The sequence below is a fragment of the Protopterus annectens genome, chromosome 5.part0 (assembly GCF_019279795.1).
Source record: "Protopterus annectens isolate FY-2018-M chromosome 5.part0, PAN1.0, whole genome shotgun sequence".
In the NCBI taxonomy this organism is placed as follows: Eukaryota; Metazoa; Chordata; order Ceratodontiformes; family Protopteridae; genus Protopterus; species Protopterus annectens.
Window position 1 is genome coordinate 1,845,449,273 of NC_056735.1, and position 17,817 is coordinate 1,845,467,089.

General features: G+C 39.0%; 1 protein-coding gene across 2 annotated transcripts in view; it reads left to right on the forward strand.

Annotated features, from left to right (window-relative positions):
- The window catches only part of NEK3 (NIMA related kinase 3), a 1,322,970-nt gene that overhangs the window by 595,829 nt on the left and 709,324 nt on the right, over positions 1-17,817 (forward strand). For both annotated transcript variants that reach the window (XM_044071667.1, XM_044071666.1), the window contains exon 7: positions 5,583-5,669. In XM_044071667.1, the coding sequence (XP_043927602.1) occupies positions 5,583-5,669 (87 nt within the window). The remainder of the gene's footprint in view (positions 1-5,582; positions 5,670-17,817) is intronic.

The window sequence follows — 17,817 nt, forward strand, 5'->3', positions numbered from 1 at the left end:
GTTAGGGGTAGAGTAGGGGTTAAGAAACAAAAAAAAACAGAGCGACGACTCCTCAGAATAATCCAAGAGCATGAAAAAAAAATGAGTCAAACCACGGAACTGTCTAATTCTTACTCGAAAAATTTATTAAGCCTCCAGACTAAACTCCAAACAGGTTTTCATCAGAATCTAAAGGACAGCTATTCCCATACCACACATATGTTAATTCAAATAATAAAAACATTGAATTAATCACATGACTTAAAATACACATGACAGATAATTAGATTTTGAAAACCAAAACAAGGGCTTGAACACACATTGAAAAAAATTGTTAAAAAGAACAAACTGCTAAAAAATAAAGGTGGCTAATTTATAACTTAATAGCTTTTAATTGTAAATGACTTTTGACAGGTATATGAGCATTGACTCCAGGAGATATGTCAGCTCCTAATTTGAGTTGCCACATCAACTCACATTTCTCAGACTTTAAGTTCTACCATCCACGTCTAGGGTTCATGTGTGTTTTTTTTTTTAAACCATAAAACTGAACTTTTAAAATTGTTATATTCCTTTGCATGTTTACACAGATTAAATTTGTGATCCCCCTATTAATGTCAGACAAGTACTCATAGATATGTTTATGGAGTGCTTGTTTAGTCTTGCTCACATAAAATGAGGGACAAGAATCACATTTAGTGAGGTAAGTGATACCCTTTGTATTGCAATTACATTTTGCGTAAGTATTTTAACTTCCATACCTCCAGTTAAGAAGAATTCATCATGTACTTACATTGGGCACATATTAATATCTGTTAATTTTTCATCTCTGTTCTCCTCCTAGATATGAAAAAGAACTTGCATGTTTTCAGTAAACATTAACTTTTCATCTTAACAAAAAGTGCACTGGCTACCCCTAAATAAACAAACGTGCATTATGGTGTAAATACATTAAAGAAGTAAGGCTGCTGGAGAGGGAACTACTTGCATAACTTATGCACCTCCCAGTTTCAGACTTCATTTATTTTTCACTGAACTGCTTGCCAGTATACTTTTAAATGTTAATTACACTGCGAGTTGCACAGTTCCCTCACTGATATTAAGATTTCTTGTGATTAATTTCTTATACCTGTAGACTTCTTATCTCCAAATAGTTAATAAAAAAACAGTGACTTTGCAGATGTATGAAAGAATCTTTGTAAATTTCGCTAAGAAGACATTGTTTAGCTCTCACAACATTAATTGCTTGCTAATGGAAAAAAAGGTAATGACTTTGCAGGCAGTTGAATGAAGTACCATTTTTCATACCTTTCATCATTTTATCTTTATCTTATTTTTCAAGCCTATTTGCTTAAAAATGTCTGCAGCTTAAATCTAGGACATTAATCTAGATATTCACCTCTATAAAAATGGGAAATTATCTTAATTCTACATGTAACGAGATCAATACATTTTCACATGCCCACCCCAGCAACCCATATTCATTAACATTGTATTTAACTTTCTTCTCTCTAACCATTCTTACCTTGTTATAGTGTAAAGCCTGGCTGTCTTACAACTAAGAAAAAGTACTTTTGTGCATTAATATCTTGAAAATATACAGCAGGCACTGAGAAGACCCCCCCCCCCCACCTCACATTTGAAATACCCCCTGACTGCATACTGTAGCAAACTGCTTTACAGTGTAAAATGTAGTTTACATCATTACATATTTATACAGATATTAGTAAGAACAATAGCTGTTGTACTTAGTTACCTCCTCAGTCCGTTTAGTGTCCTCCTGAACATCAAATACATACAATGGATAATTCACCCACCAGTTAAACTCAGTGAAAACAAATTTCATTCTTTCTGAGATGCTTCTTGCAGAGCCACATTTTGCGTGTCTGTTTTTATGTCTTATGGGATTTGCTTTAGGATCTCTTATTTATTCACTTAAGTTCACAATGTCTTCTTAATCATCACCATCTTTTAACACCAGTCTCTGGTTCAAGTCCAAGGTACTCCTCATTTTACTAGTCAGTTCACATGCTTTTTGTCACTTAAGAATTTTCCTTTGGAACCACGGAAAAGGTTTCAATGGCAAAGTCTCTCTCTTTGCTTTGTCTTTATCAGAAGAATGAGAAGCAGTGTTCCCTTCTGCTTTCTGGTTCACCATTTATTGGCCAAACTTTATTTCCTTCTTATCCTGTTCTGCATCCAAAATGGTTTTGATCCTTCAGGAAGAGGATTCTGATGAAAGCTACAATACAGTAGATTGAATCTCACACTTGCGTTTTCAGCATTCTCTGATTGCTGAGATAAACTTGCTTCTCTTCTGTCTATTGTACAGCGAATAATCATTTTTCACAAATATTCTTCTGTACCCAGTTATTAATATTTTTATATCCTACCATAGTTTTGTTAGGAGCAACTCTTTACTAATATAGATCTTGGCTGCTTTGTCATGGCCATATTTGCAGTAGATACATGATGCGCCCATCCCTGGCAGTTAGCAAACCCTGCTGTGGAGCACGAGTCCAGTTGGCTTATCTGTACTTTCATATAATTAATGCAATATGTTCCTTCTAGTTTCTCTGGTACAGCAGAAAATCTATTTTTCTGATTGTTTTGTCTTCTAACTCTGTTATTTTTTGAAATGGCTGCTAAGTGTCATGCCCAGCCAGCCTTTTTTTCGTTTCAGCCTCTGATTTTTGCAGTTTTACCAGTTCATCTGAATAACTAGTTAAAGCTTCTACTGTTTTTCTAGCCTTTTGTTGTTTGACTTTATAAATTATTATATTGTTTCACTTATTTTAAATACATCTGAGATCATTTGTTTTGCTTTTCATCTAAATTACTGGAAGACATCTCATATACCAGGGCTGAAACTTGATCTGCTTTTTGCCAACAAAATGCAAGATTCTTTTCAGCTGGAGGTTTTTCCTTCTCCTTTTCTCATTCATTTTCCCTTATTTTCTTCAAACTTCTTTGCTGGCACCTAGGCAGAATAATTGATGGCCTGTAAGTGAATTTTACCTAAATTGATAAACTGTTGCCCCCCCCCCCCCTAAAGTTTCAATTTTTCACTGGGAGAACTCTAATCAACTGACTGATCGGTGAGCATCCATATTAAGCCCTTTGCATCCAGGTGAATTTTGATACATGTTAAATAAATTGTTAAAATCAGACTGTAAAAATCATTAGGCATTTCAAAATGACAGTCAATAACACAGAAGGCTCAAGTTTTATAACGTTTCTTTACTCGTGTACACAAGGAGGCAAAAAAACATACATAACATGTATAGAGTTTTGACTAATTACATTCAGGAAATACCCTCAATTATATACCATTTGCAATCAGCTTTGGCCCACCTTACTGACGTGGTCAGTCACAGGGCATTTACATCACTATAGTCCATAATACTTCATTCATAAGAAGATGCTTAGGTAATGTTTTTGGAAACTTTCCCATGAGAATAACACAGCCTTGCGAGGCACCTGGTCCATCATAACGTCTTCCTGTAGATGTTACTTTTTTCAAGGATCTTAGATTAGTTCGAATACAATGGTCAAGTCTTTTCTTAATACGTTTCTTTGTCTCTCTGGCTACCAGCTGTACACTATCTCTGATAGTGTTCACAAGGCCATCCTTCTCGGTGGAAGGAAGAAAGATATACATGCATACATATTTATTTCTCTCTAACCCAGCAGATTATAGATGCTGAAAGACATAAGCTTGCTGAGCTGGCTACTGCCAGGGTCAGAGGTTAACCATACTGCAGCTGGTTTCAAGCAATTATATGTAAGATCATTTCTACTGCCATATTGTTAAATAGAATCAAATGCATTACATATTATACTGTTTAAATAGAATCAAATGCATTACATATTATACTGTTTCTAAACTTCACACTACATATATGTTTAAGTACATATTCTTCTAATAGTTTATATATGTCTAAGTACATATTCTCCTAACATTCTGTATATGTTTAAGTACATATTTTTCTAACAATACATCATAAGTATTCTTCCTCCGCCATTATCAGCTTTGTATATTTTATAGTAGGGTCACACAACTATTCCCTTTGACTACATGTTATACATATAAGTCATTGTAACACTAGTCTAATCTGATTGTTATCTAGACTGTTGAAAATAATGTGTGTTTTCCCTTTAAGTAGAGTTTGACTTCTGCTTTAAAAAAAGTAATACTGCAAATAAATTTACAGGTAAATTTCAACATTCTAGTTGTAGTTCTGCTGCAGTGATCGGCTATAGAGATCAGCCTATATTATTAGATAAACTGGTAGAAATAGACTGACTGCACATGAAGGTGCTCAGAGTTGCTTGGAATAAAGGCTTTGATCGCAGTCCTTCTCTCACAGAGTTCTCTGTTGATGCCCGTGGGGGATCAAAGTGAAAACGGAGACTACAGCCACAGGATGCAAGACTTTCTTTCACTTAACCAATTTTGTGAACTGTTATGTGAGGCATACTGTTACCTAAAACCATGAGTTTTTCTTTTTGGCCTATTGTATGTAACCTTCAGCCGAATTGTCAACCTCTTGGTACTTGAGGCAGCTGTCATTGCTCTATTTTACCTTTAATGTTCCTGGTACTGCCTCTGGGACTGAGACTACAACAGTGGCAGACTGGGAAAGGAAAGTGGTTCATATCAGTGTAGTCAGCAACATCATATATGGTGCCCTGCATGCCTGAGGATTTTTGCATGCCTTTACTGGGTGGAGCTACTGATGTCATTCTTATCACCCCCACGTAATGTCAGCCTCCCCTTCAGCGTTGACATACCAGAGGCAATCTGCTCTTCAGTTATGACACTTACCTGATCAGTGGGGTGGGGCAGGTATCAGGTCGTGTTCTGAAACCGCTTCCTCTGTAAGTGGGTTAGCCAGCAAAAAGCTGCTGTTTCCTAAACTACACCCCCAGCTTTTCCAGTGCCTGAGCTGCTAGTTGAACTAGACCATTTTTTTATGCTGGAGGGGGCATTTTTACCTCATCAGTTCTCTGGGGGTAAGATAAGTGTATTAAAAAAACCTCAGAAATTGGTACTTTTGATCAAGGTACAAAATGAACCAGCCTGTTTTATCCGGCTTCTGAAAGCAAGTACATTGAAAACACAGTAAATTACTTTAAAAGGTTTTCTGAGCTAAGTTGTTTTATACATCCATCCTCTGTAAAAGTTTCACATAACTTAGCTCTCAGGAGACAGTTGCAGGAAAGCTGCCTTGATCTTAGGTTTAATTTTTTTAGTAAAAAATACCAGTGAGTTAAAGGCTGAACAAAGATTAGAGTCTGGTTTATGACTCTGTCTGGATTTCTTTTTCTAGAAGTTACAAGTCATAGTGGATTGGCCAACTGTTTCAGTTTTTACTTCACTGTTCCTATTTTAATAGTACCACTTTACAGAGTGATTTTTGCTTCTCTTTTGCCTACCACAGGACTACTGTCTTTTTTGTTCACATTCATTTAATTTACTAAACATGTGAGTAAACATTGCCTTGCATGAAATGTGTTTGTTGAGTGACTTTCAGAGACAGGTTTGCACTGAAATGTATTTAATTCTGTTTTCCTTGTTTCATATTCTTCCTTCTTGATAGCCCTGCGGCATTTGCTTGTACATATGTGGGAACACCCTACTATGTGTCTCCAGAGATTTGGGAGAACAGACCTTACAACAATAAGAGGTAGGAAGCAATGACCTTAAGTTGCATGGTTAAGGAGCAAAAGAGACGTGTGTGTGTCTGTGAGTTTGTGTCTTGAATGAATATAGGAACACTATTTTATAAAGAATTGCATAATGGAGTGGGAATGTCTACTAAATGTACATAAAACTTGGCTAAAACCAATGTGTTTCTGTATATTGTGCTGCCCGCCCTAACAAAAAAAAAAATGCTCAAGCATTCATCAGATTTTTTTTAATCCCATACTAGATTGCAGAGTCCTTTGTCTCACGAGACTAGAATTTTTTAGTTTGAAAGTAAAAATAGTGTAGTGGATAAGTATAAGAATTTGACATTTAAGTCTGAAGAGTTTTCATTTGTTTTCACTTATAACTTAAAACAGATCAGTATGTGACTGCTGCTATGTTAGTTCCTTATAAGAAAATGGGCACTTGGCATTACTTTTCAATATGATGTTGCAGAACAACACATTTTCCTGCCCAGTAGATAGACATTTTACTATTCCTTCTACTGTTGTCTTGGCTTTTGGCTTTCTTTTCTTGATTTTGAAGTGCTACATCCATGCTAAACATCTCTCTTTTAGCTCATGTCATGATGATCTTCTGCTCAAGGGATAAGTGGGCAGGCCCAGCTTCAGAATCTCCTCAGCTTTTTCAAATCAGTTATGTAGTTTGATTGTTAAACATAGACTCAGATGTTAGAAGGTTCTTGTTTGATACCAAAGTACAGCAAGATAAGCCTGTCAAATCTTCTTGCAGTCATCAGATTGCCAGACAAGATCACAAAAGGTGCTGTATTTTGCCTTGATTAAAACATGATGTTCACACATTCCATTCAACCCAGCCACTCACATGCACCAACAAGGGAAGCTCGAGTCCTACCGCACTGTTCACAAGCTTGCAATTATGGAAGGTTCTCAGCATATAGGAGTCTCTGGGATGTGTTTCAAGATCTGAACATGGTTCGGGTGGAGCTCCATTGCTTTTGCCTTCCTGTGAACAGAAATTAAATTGCAAGTAAGGGCTCCACCAACTCCAGCTACATGTCTTATACCTAGTGAGTTGTCCATTGTTCCCCTGTCTGTCCTGAGCTTCTGCAGTCTGTTTAGCACCTTGTAGTAGGTCGTTAAATTAGTTTAGGACAGGTGGTTACACTAGTACTGATTGAGGCCCACTATGGGTTCATTACTTACCAGCTACTGGCAGTATCTCAGCACTCTCCTCCTCATGTCATGTCAGAGTGTGGTCTCTTCCTGAGCATTGTAATCAGTATTCCCATCACAGTCTTCACGGGAGGGGCACGTATCTAATTCTTTAGGAGCTAACTGAATGATGTCCTCCTTCCCCACTGAGTATTCACTTTTTTTTGAAAAATATTTTTATTAATTCTCAAGTACATATAAACAACTATATCTGGACTACTCACGGAAGTTCAGAACAAACAGTTCATGTCTGAGGTTATGCATAGTCCATCTGTTGTATGGAAACAAGGTTATTAACCCTCAGATCTTTTAGCAGAAACAAAACAGCTTACTTTAGAATTTAAAATCAGTTGTACTTAGCTTGCTTCTTAACATTATAATAACATTCTGTTTTTGATGTACTTCATTTGCTAAGGGAAAAAAACGTGAAAAGAAGGAACTGTTTCTTTCTTCCAATTTTCTAATTTTAAAATTTCCCATACCAAAGGATATTGAGACATTTTAATGTACCCAGCAATTGGAGCATTAGTAAGCATTGGAGATATTTCTAACTTACAGTTGTTGTCCACAGTGCACTGAAGACTCATGAATATCTTCCCAACATTTATTTAAGTGAATACAGTAAAAAAGTGCTAACAGACTGCTTCTGTAATTTTTTTGTACTTCAGCAGCTTATGTCCTCTTGTCCCTAAAGACTTTTAATATTATAAGGAATGATAAAAATGTTTGCATATATTTCCAAGTAAATGTTTTTCAGGACAAATATGAAATAATTTGATCAACAGACGTTATAGTTAATCCAAAAAAAAATCACAGAATCGCGCCCAGTAAAGCCTCACAGTTCCACAGCAATTTTATTAAGTACTCTAAATACACATAAACACAACAGATGAGTATGTTTTCGTTTCAAAATTCTTCAGATGCAAAACTCCATACAACAAACTCCTAGTTCTTTTATACCTGAGATAACCAGTCAGGACGCATGCAAAACCCATTGCACCAACATTTAAAAATTCAAATTGAATGAAATGAAACATTCCTTTACTAATAAAACTTCACATACAAATCACTCCCTAATAAAATCCAAATATAAAGTAATAGAATAAAAAATGTAAGTACCATAAAACATATATAAAATTTCTATAAAAAATATACATATAAAAATATGTATGTAAAGATGTATATCAGTCATTAGTACCATTTTATAAATGTGTATATACCGCCATCTTGTGGCAAAAGAGTATATACTTTTTTTATAATAAAATTCAACATATCACTGCAGCATACAACATCCCTTGTAAACCATAAGTATCTATTATTTAGAAGTTGGATACAATAATAAAATAAATATCATCATATACACTTTATCAAGTAGAAAATTAAATAAATGAGACAAAATATACATCTCCAGTATTTATAACCTAGCTGATCGTAACTTTAAAACGGGCCAGTGATACAAATTTGTTTAAGCCAGGGGCTTGATTAACTTCCAAATAAGTTGCCAATAAAGCTCCCTGTATTCTATATGAGTTTCCCACCATCCTCCTCTAACATCCACAAGGATCTCTTCTAAAACGAAGAATAACAATTTTGCGTTGGAGCAATCTAAGGAATGCCGGTACAAGGGCATTACTTATCTTTTTGCTTTTTATGTCATTCATATGCTTGTATATTCTCTGCTTTAACCTCCTTTCCATTTTCCCTAAGAACGCCGTACAGTGGGTACAATTTGCAATATAGACAACACCACTTGTATCACAGTTACTATCTGTCGTCCCCTTAATATTTCTACCCCTGGCATCTGATGTGACATTGTCACTGTGTCTAATGTAGAGTACACTGTGGGCACTGACCGCACCTGTAAGTACCTAGTTTACCACACTTGGATGTAGTTGGGATCTTCTTTTCCATTAAATCTTTCAAATTCTGTCCCTTTCTAAATACACACCTGAAGGGAATATTTTGTAACCCATTCAAGTCCGTTAAACTAGAAAACCTATTCCATTCATCTTCAATTACTTTCTTGATAGTGTAAGCATCCCCTTTAAAATCTGTAATAAAGAAATGTTCATAAATTCTAGTTACCCCCTTATTCAAATGGGGTTCATTGTTCCCTAAAACAGCAATCTCATTTTGGGCAAGTATGGAAAGGAGGTTAAAGCAGAGAATATACGAGCATATGAATGACATAAAAAGCAAAAAGATAAGTAATGCCCTTGTACCGCATTCCTTAGATTGCTCCAACGCAAAATTTTTATTCTTCGTTTTAGAAGAGATCCTTGTGGATGTTAAGAGGAGGATGATGGGAAATACAGGGAGCTTTATTGGCAACTTATTTTGGAGGCTAATAAAGCCCCTGGTTTAAATGAAAATGTTTCACTGGCCCATTTTAAAGTTGCAATCAGCTAGGTTATAACTATTGGAAATGTATATTTTATCTCATTTACTTAATTTTCTACTTGATAATGTTTATACGATGATTTTTATTTTATTATTCTATCCAACTTCTAAATAATAGATATTTATGGTTTACAAAGGATGTTCCGTGCTGCAGTGATGTGCCGAATTTTATTATAAAAACATATATACCCTTTTGCCACAAGATGGCGGTATATACACATTTATAAAATGGTCTTAATGACTGGTATACATTTTTATATACATATTTATATAGGAATATTATATATAAATTTTATATATGTTTTATGGTACTTACATTTTTTATTCTATTTTATATTTGGATGTTATTAGGGAATGATTTGTATGTGAAGTTTTATTAGTGAAGAAATGTTTCATTTCATTTAATTTGAATTTTTAAATGATGATTTTTTCTCTTCAAATTGGATTATGCAAAACTTATGCAAACGCTTCCAGTTCTCATCAAAATACTGAAATCCCTGTCACTAGATACATCTTCTATAAAGGGGTTCCAGTCCTACCTTGATAAAAGACAACAGGCCGTACTATAGCACAAGTCTCTCTCCACTCACCTGCCTGTCAAACTTGGTGTCCCTCAAGGGTCCATCCTTGGACCTCTACTTTTTTCCATATTTTTTAATGACCTTCGCCTTGCCATCCCCCAAGCCACATGCATACAATATGCGGATGACTCCACATTGATATGCTCAGCCACCTCCTCTTCTGAACTTCAATCTCTTACCCAACAAGTATTTAACACAACTGAGCAATGGTTCACACATAGATGCCTTCTCCTAAACCCCAAAAAGACTAAACTCCTCCTCTTCTCTCCCACCAATAAGTCCTCTCCTCTTGATTTCTCAGTTATCTCTACCAATAAAACTATTATATTCCCTAATCCAACCACCAAACAATTGGGTATCACCATTGACAACAATCTGAACTTTGATATCCATATTAACAATACTATAAAAACTGTCAACAAAAAACTTGTCTCTCTCTATAGGGTAAAATCCTTCCTCTTACCTTCAGCTAAAACCACTATAGCACACACTCATCTAATCTCTTCACTTCTTTATGCCTCACCCAGTTTTACTAATCTATCTAAAAATAATCTTAGCAAATTGGAAATGGCTTACAATAACATTGCCATATTTGCTACAGGCAACCCATTTAGAACCCACCATTGCATTCATTTAAAGCAGCTGGGATGGCTTGAACTACAAAATCTGATTAAATTCCATCAACTATTTGTAGCCCACAACACTTTTTACAAACCTTCCAAAACTCCTATTCTATCCACACTCATCACTCCCTATAAAAACCTGAAATCCTTAAGGTCTTCTCAGAGACTTCTAGTACATACCACTAAACCAAACAACAAGGCTGGTGACTCCCTCTTTTCTAATATTGTTGGAAAAGCCTGAAATCTCCTCCCCAGTGAACTCTCCTCACTTCCTTCACTATCATGCTTCAAAAACAAATTGAAAGTGTTCCTCAGAACTAAGCCTGACTAGTTATGTGTCTCTTAATACTTTGCTCTTCCTACCCCTTCCACTCATTAACTGTAATTCCTTCCTTATTAACCATAATACTATCTCCCTCTAGAACATCTTGATTGTACTAGCATGCTATGTTATGCCTGTATTCTGCACTGCTGAATTTACTGTGATAACCTGTAATATGCATTGTAAATATGATTTTTTTGTTTAATGTTTCCTTATTTGTTATCTTGTTAATTTCATTGTTCTGTCTTGGAGCTTATCTCCCTGGGCCTCTACTGAAAATGGACATGTATCCAGTTAGACTAGCCCGGTCAACAAATGTAAAATAAAATAAAATAAAATAATAAATAAATAAATTATGTAATGGGTTTTGCATACGTCTTGATTGGTTATCTGAGGTATAAAAAGACTAGGAGTTTGTTGTATGGGGTTTGGCATCTAAAGAAGTTTGAAATGAAAACGTACTCATTTGTTGAGCGTTTGTGTATTTAGAGTACTTAATAAAATTGCAATGGAACCATGAAACTTTACTTGGAGCGACTCTGATTTTTTGATTAATAGTGAATATTTTCACTGAATTACTTTTGTATTGTCATCACTAGTTTCATGTACATTATATTTGTTTTGATAGAGATGTTGGTCTATATGAGGAGCACATTTCTGGATCTTTGGCTTGCTTTAGTATAGGTGGGATTAAAGAATATCTTCAAGATTTTTAAACACCTGTAAGCCTCAGTGGTGCAGCGGTAGCGTTGTCGCCTCACCGCAAGAGGTTCTCCCATTCGATTCTCTGCTGGAGCGCCTTGTGTGTGGAGTCTGCATGTCCTCCCCGCGGTCGAGTAGTGTTCGAAAGACATGCGTGAGTGGGTGTGCCTTCGTTGAAGGTTGGGCATCGAGCTGGCACCGTAAAAATCTACTGCCAAATCATTAGCAGACCAGAGTTCCGCTGTGACGACCCCTAACCAGGAAAAGCCGAAAGAACCGATTAAATTTTCATGTAAGACATAAGCAAACATACATTAACGGAAAAGAAAACAAACCACATTAACATTTTTCCATTTACCTACATTATACATCACATATCTTTTCTTTCTTTGTAACTATCATCAGTCCAAATTTACGTAAAATGCTGAATTCCTGCCTTCCCTTAAACCCCACTCCTCCTGAACATTATTCTACATGTGTTGTTCCCATAGTTTCCATTCATTTCTATATAATTTGCACCTTCCCTTTTCTAAAGATTCCTCTTACAGCTCTTTTATCTATTTTATAATATTCAATTCTTCATATACAGTTGGTTTAAACTCTGATTTCCTTTCTTTAGTAATTGCTTTTTTTGGCAGCTAACAGAATTAAACTTAACAAGGCCTTACTATGTCTAGGCAATTCAGATCCCATGTCCCAGCTCAAAGGAATCCTTTCCTTAGTTACAGCCATTTGCTCACCAAATATTTTTGACAGAGTAGTTTGTAGGAAATATTTTTTAAAAGTCTGCCATTTCATTACACTCGCAAAACATATGTTCCCAGTTACCACTTTCTTCCCCATCACACCTCCAGCATTTATCTACCCAAGGAAAATTCTTTGAAATCTGCTTGTGGTATAAAATACTTATGCAAACGCTTCCAAACAAAGATCTTAAACATTCAGGGCTTGGTTGTATATTTGGGAGGCATATGTATACCTCCCCCCATTGTTCTCTTGTAATTTGTTTTTCTAGTCTGTCTTTTCACAGCGTTTTTATAACCTCCTCTTTTCGATTCTTATGGTTATCATGCAGTGTGATGTTCTTCGTGTTTCACTGTTGCAGTCATCACACTTGGGTTATCTGCCTGCAGGTAGCCCTCAGTCGGCCCGAATATCAGAGACTTAGTATTTCTGCATCGGTTGCTGTCGCTCCAGAACTGACGTCATGTCATCCTGGGTATAAAAACAAGCAGCCGACGCCATTACATCAGTCTTTCTTGCCGAGGAGCCAGAAGCAGTTCACAAGTGCCGGTCAGCTGCTATCTGAATTTTCATTTACTAATTGAATAATCCTGAAGTCTTCTAAAGCTAAGTATCCCGCTGGGGATCCTTTTTTCTTGCTCTAACCGATGTCAGAAAAAGTTAACAATTGCCTTGGCTGTGGAAAGCAAATACCTCAAGAGATTTTCATTCCTACTGCATTATTTGCTGTTGGTTTTGTGCCTTGTTCAACGCCCGAGCCATTCGTCATTGGGCTCTCTTTGTCGCTAAATTCTTTTGCTCTCGATCTCCGTATTCAGAAATGACTTCTGTAAGCCATCCGACTACCGATATTCCGAAAAAACGTAAGGATCAAGACAGAGACAGACTGCATAGGTCCAAAGCTGCCAACGAAGCTTCCATTAAGCTAGTCCTCAGTTTGCCGGTACTCAGACGCTTTCGCAGCCCCTGAAGCCCGCTTCTGTGGATTCCTAGTCCTCTACCGAGACCCATTTGGAGTCCGGTATGCCGCGAGACTTTTCTTCGACTATGGAAGCTGCGGATGTCTCTACCTTGGATGGGTCTGGAGCCGTTGTGCAGGCACTGGCTTCTGAGGCAGTTCTTCGCACTACCGATGTCCAACTCAAACTGACGATTTAATTTCTTTTTTATCTAAAACTACAGAGTTTCTTAGGCCAAGAGTACATGCTATGCCTAGAAAATCGACGGCCAAAGTGCATGCACCTCCTCCCATGCCTCAACGACAAGTGCTTAGAATGGCAGAAGACCTTATTACGCTGATTAGGGGAAGTCCGCCTTCCCCTGCTAAGAGAAAGAGACCAGTCCCCTGCAGTTTCAACAAACCAGGAGTCCGATGACTCTGAGGTCTTTGATTATGAATACATACCCTTATCTGCTTATGAGGATTCAGATGTAGAGGAATCCATTCCTTCTGCCTCCCTTCTAGAGGATTTTTCTTTTGGTGATACCTTACATACCTTAAGAAAACATTTCCACTGGGAATGCCAAGACTATCCTCAGTCCATAAAGAGACTCGGGGAATTCCTAGATTTGCCACAGCACAGACCTTTAGCAATACCCCCTGTCCTGGAGGTTGTTGATGATGTTTTTATGGAATCCAGTCTTACTCCTGATACTTTACCTCCTGCCCCTAGGAAACCAGACAGCTACTACAGAGTACCTGACACTCACAAATTTCTTTTCAAGAATCCTACTTCTGTCCCAAAGATCATTTCCCAGAGGCCTAAAGGTATCAAGGCAACTACTGCCAAGAATCCCATCCCTTCGGACAGGGACTCCAGAGATTTGGACAGACTGGGTAAGAAGGTATATACCTGTGCTACTCTTGCTAGTAGGGCATTAAATTGTCAATTTCACATACTGAAGTACCAGCAACATATTATGGAACTTATTAAGCAAAATGTGGAAACCTTCACAGACTGTGTAGAAAATAAGGAATGCAGGAGCTTATGCACTCTGCAAGCCAAGTCAGCAAGCATACTTTGCAGTGTGGCTTTGACGCCCTAGAGGCATCTTGCCGGGCAGCAGTCACTAGTTCTGTACTGAGAAGACATGCTTGGCTCAAGGAGCAGACCTTGCCAGACCATGTCAAATCAAAGTTATTAGACACTCCTTTGAACAAGGACAGTTTGTTTGGCACCAAAGCAGAAGAGTTTCTTAAAAAGATGGAAGAAAAAGCTAAGTCTATGCATTCTGTTAAAGAATTCTTACAAGTGCAACCCCCTAGATTCAGTAGGCATTGCCCTTCCAAACACTGGTCCTTTCCAGCCCCCTCCCGGCCATCTCAAACCAGGCCCAGGGGAAACAGACCACCCAGATTACAGTCTCAGGCTATGCAGAGATCTAAGGAATGGAGTGCCCCCACCCCCAAAACAGGGAGTGGTAAGCCACCACCTCACAGAAAAAAATCACAATGACTTCTCCACTCCCCTCCCCACCTCTGACCAATTGCTTGTGCCCCTAGGAGGAAAACTTGCCCTTTATTCAAAAAAATGGATGTCCTTCACACAAGACCGATGGATCCTCAACATTGTATACCAGGGATACAAATTTTACTTCCACTCACTGCCAACCCCAAAAGGGTTCCCAGACCTCCCTCCAAACCAGTGGGCAGAGGCTCAAAAACAAGTTCTATCCCTGCTCTCAATCAGAGCTATTCAGCCGGTTCCAGTGGAACAGATAGGTCAAGAATTCTATTCCAGAGTCTTTCTGGTACCCAGAAAAGAGCGCTGTTGTTGACCAATCCTGGATCTTTCGCTTCGCAACACCTTCCTGGTGGTACCAAAATTAAAAATGCTTACCCTGCAACAGCTTCTGCCTATGCTAACCAAGGATGCCTGGTTAGTCACCCGAGACTTAAAAGAAGCCTATCTACACATCCCTATAAGGGAGTCCTGCAGGAAGTGTCTACGTTTCAAGGCCAGATCTATGCATTATCAGTTCTCTGCACTTTCCTTTGGCTTATCCACTCCACCCAGAGTATTCACAAAATGCCTGGCTCCAGCCATTGCATACTGCAGGCAGAGAAATATCCAAATTTACCCATACTTGGACGACTGCCTGATTCAGACGGACAGTCATGAATTGCTGATGCAGCACCTGACATTTGTGAAAAACCTCCTCACTTCCCTGAGGTACACCATCAATGAAAAGAAATCAAAACTGGTACCCAGTCAAAGTATTGTATTCCTGGGAGCAAGCTTGGGGACAACATCCCAGATGGCATTCCTCACTTCAGAAAAACAAGTCTATCTGACAGCCTCCTTCAAACAAATGACCACCAGAACCCAGCTATCTGCAAGAAAATTACTGCAGGCCCTAGGATTCATGGCCTCATGTGTACTGCTAATTCCATATGCAAGACTGCATATGAGGAAACTTCAGTGGTACTTAAAAAGTCTTTGGTGCCAACATTCGCAGGACCTGGAAACGGTCATTCCTATCATACCCTGTCTAAGGACAGAGTTTCTTTGGTGGGCAGAAGCATGCAACCTCAACAAGGGACTGCCCTTTACTTAACCCCAAGCCGCCCAGACCCTAACCATAGATGCATCAGACTATGCCTGGGGAGTGCACATGAATGGCAAATGCCTTCAGGGTCACTGGAGCCCAAGTCAAATTCATCTGCACATCAACCAAAAAGAGATGCTAGCTGGGCAGAATGCCCTGACAGCTTTCAGATCCCTACTCCTTCCAGGGCAACTGCTAATAAAAAACAGACAACAGTTATGTGTTACATCAACAAGCAGGGGGGAACACATTCCTACCCACTCTGTAGGCTAACCATGCCTCTGTGGAACACGGCATTGGACATGCAAGTCCCATCTGCAAGCTCAATTCCTGCCAGGCAATCAAAATTCACTGGCAGGCTACTTAAGCAGAAATCTCCTAGACCCATGCTAGTGGCAGTTAGAGCCCAGCGCCTTCAACCTTCTGATTAAAAAATGGGGGACTCCAGAGGTGGACCTTTTTGCCTCCCCATACAACCACCAGCTGAGCAGATTCTGCACCAGGAACTCTCACAGCAGGGCCTGGAAAGTGGATGCCCTATCCATTCAGTGGGTAAATCTCTCAGTTTATGCATTCCCACCCCTGCCCCTTCTCTCAAGAGTATTACTCAAAATAAGACAGGACAAACCAAGGACAATTCTGCTTGCCCCAGACTAGCCACACTAGCACTGGTACCCTCTCCTGCGCAGCTTGACATCGGTGCCACCATGGCACCTACATCAGAACCCTACCCTGCTCTCTCAGCAGGAGGGGCAGATTTTGCATTCACAACTGCAAACTCTAAAGCTTGCAGCCTGGTGTATCCCTTGAATCCTATCCCAGCAGCTCTAAGCAAACAGGTGCTGGACGTCATTCTTGAAGCCAGAAGACCCCTTACAAGGAAATCCTATGCGAATAAGTGGAAAAGATTCTGCTCATGGAGCCTAGCTAAAGGAGAGGACACAACTTTCCCCTCCCTGCCTTTAATTTTGGATTATTAGCAGATCTACTCCAAAAAGGCATGTCCTTCTCTTCCGTTAAGATTCATGCCTCAGCCATTTTGATTCATTACAACACTGAGCCACCTCTATTCTCGCACCCTCTTATCAAACAGTTCCTGAGAGGGGCAAACAACTTAAGGCCGACAAGGAGAGCACCCACCCCTGCTTGGGACCTTAACTTTGTACTGGAAAAGCTCACACTTCCACCTTTTGAGCCTGCAGCGTCAGCAGACTTAAAATTCCTCTCTTGGAAAACAGCATTGCTTTTAGCCATCACTTAAGCTAGAAGAGTGTCTGAACTACAAGCTGTGGAACCTTTCATTATTTTCCATGCTGACAGGGTCTTTCTCAGGACAAACCCTCCCTTTATGGCTAAAGTGGTGTCCAGCGTGGCTCTCAATCAATCCATACATTTGCCATCCTTTTTCCGTAATCCTCAAAATAAAGGGGAAAGGATCTTGCACTCCTTGGACGTGCACAGACAGCTCAGATTTTACATGGATAGGAGTAAGGCCTTCAGAAAATCAGACCAGCTATTAGTCAGCTTTGCAACTGGGGCAGGGGGCAAGGCCATTTCTAAGCAAACAGTATCTAAATGGATAGCCCACTGCATCCATTTCTGCTACAAGCACCATGGGAAACCAACCCCGCAGGGGGTCAGAACTCACTCACTAGAGCAACATCTACCTCTACTGCATTTCTCAGGGGAGTCCCTACCAGGGACATCCTGGAAGCTGCTACCTGGAGTTCAGTATACACTTTCACCAAGCAGTACCATTTGCCTATCCAGGGCAGGCTTTGCAACAGCAGTTCTACAGGACATTCTAGCCAGCCCTAACTCGTCATGACTGCCTCCACCCTTCTTCAGCTTTGGGAATCAACCCAAGTGTGATGCCTGCAACAGTGAAACACGAAGAACATAGCACAGTTGTGTACACTTACCATGAATGTAGATGTTCGAATGTATTCACTGTTGCAGTCCTGGTTTCACACCCTGCAGCCCCCTTGTCTCTCTCTCTCTCTCTCTGTCTCTCTTCTTCACTCCTTAC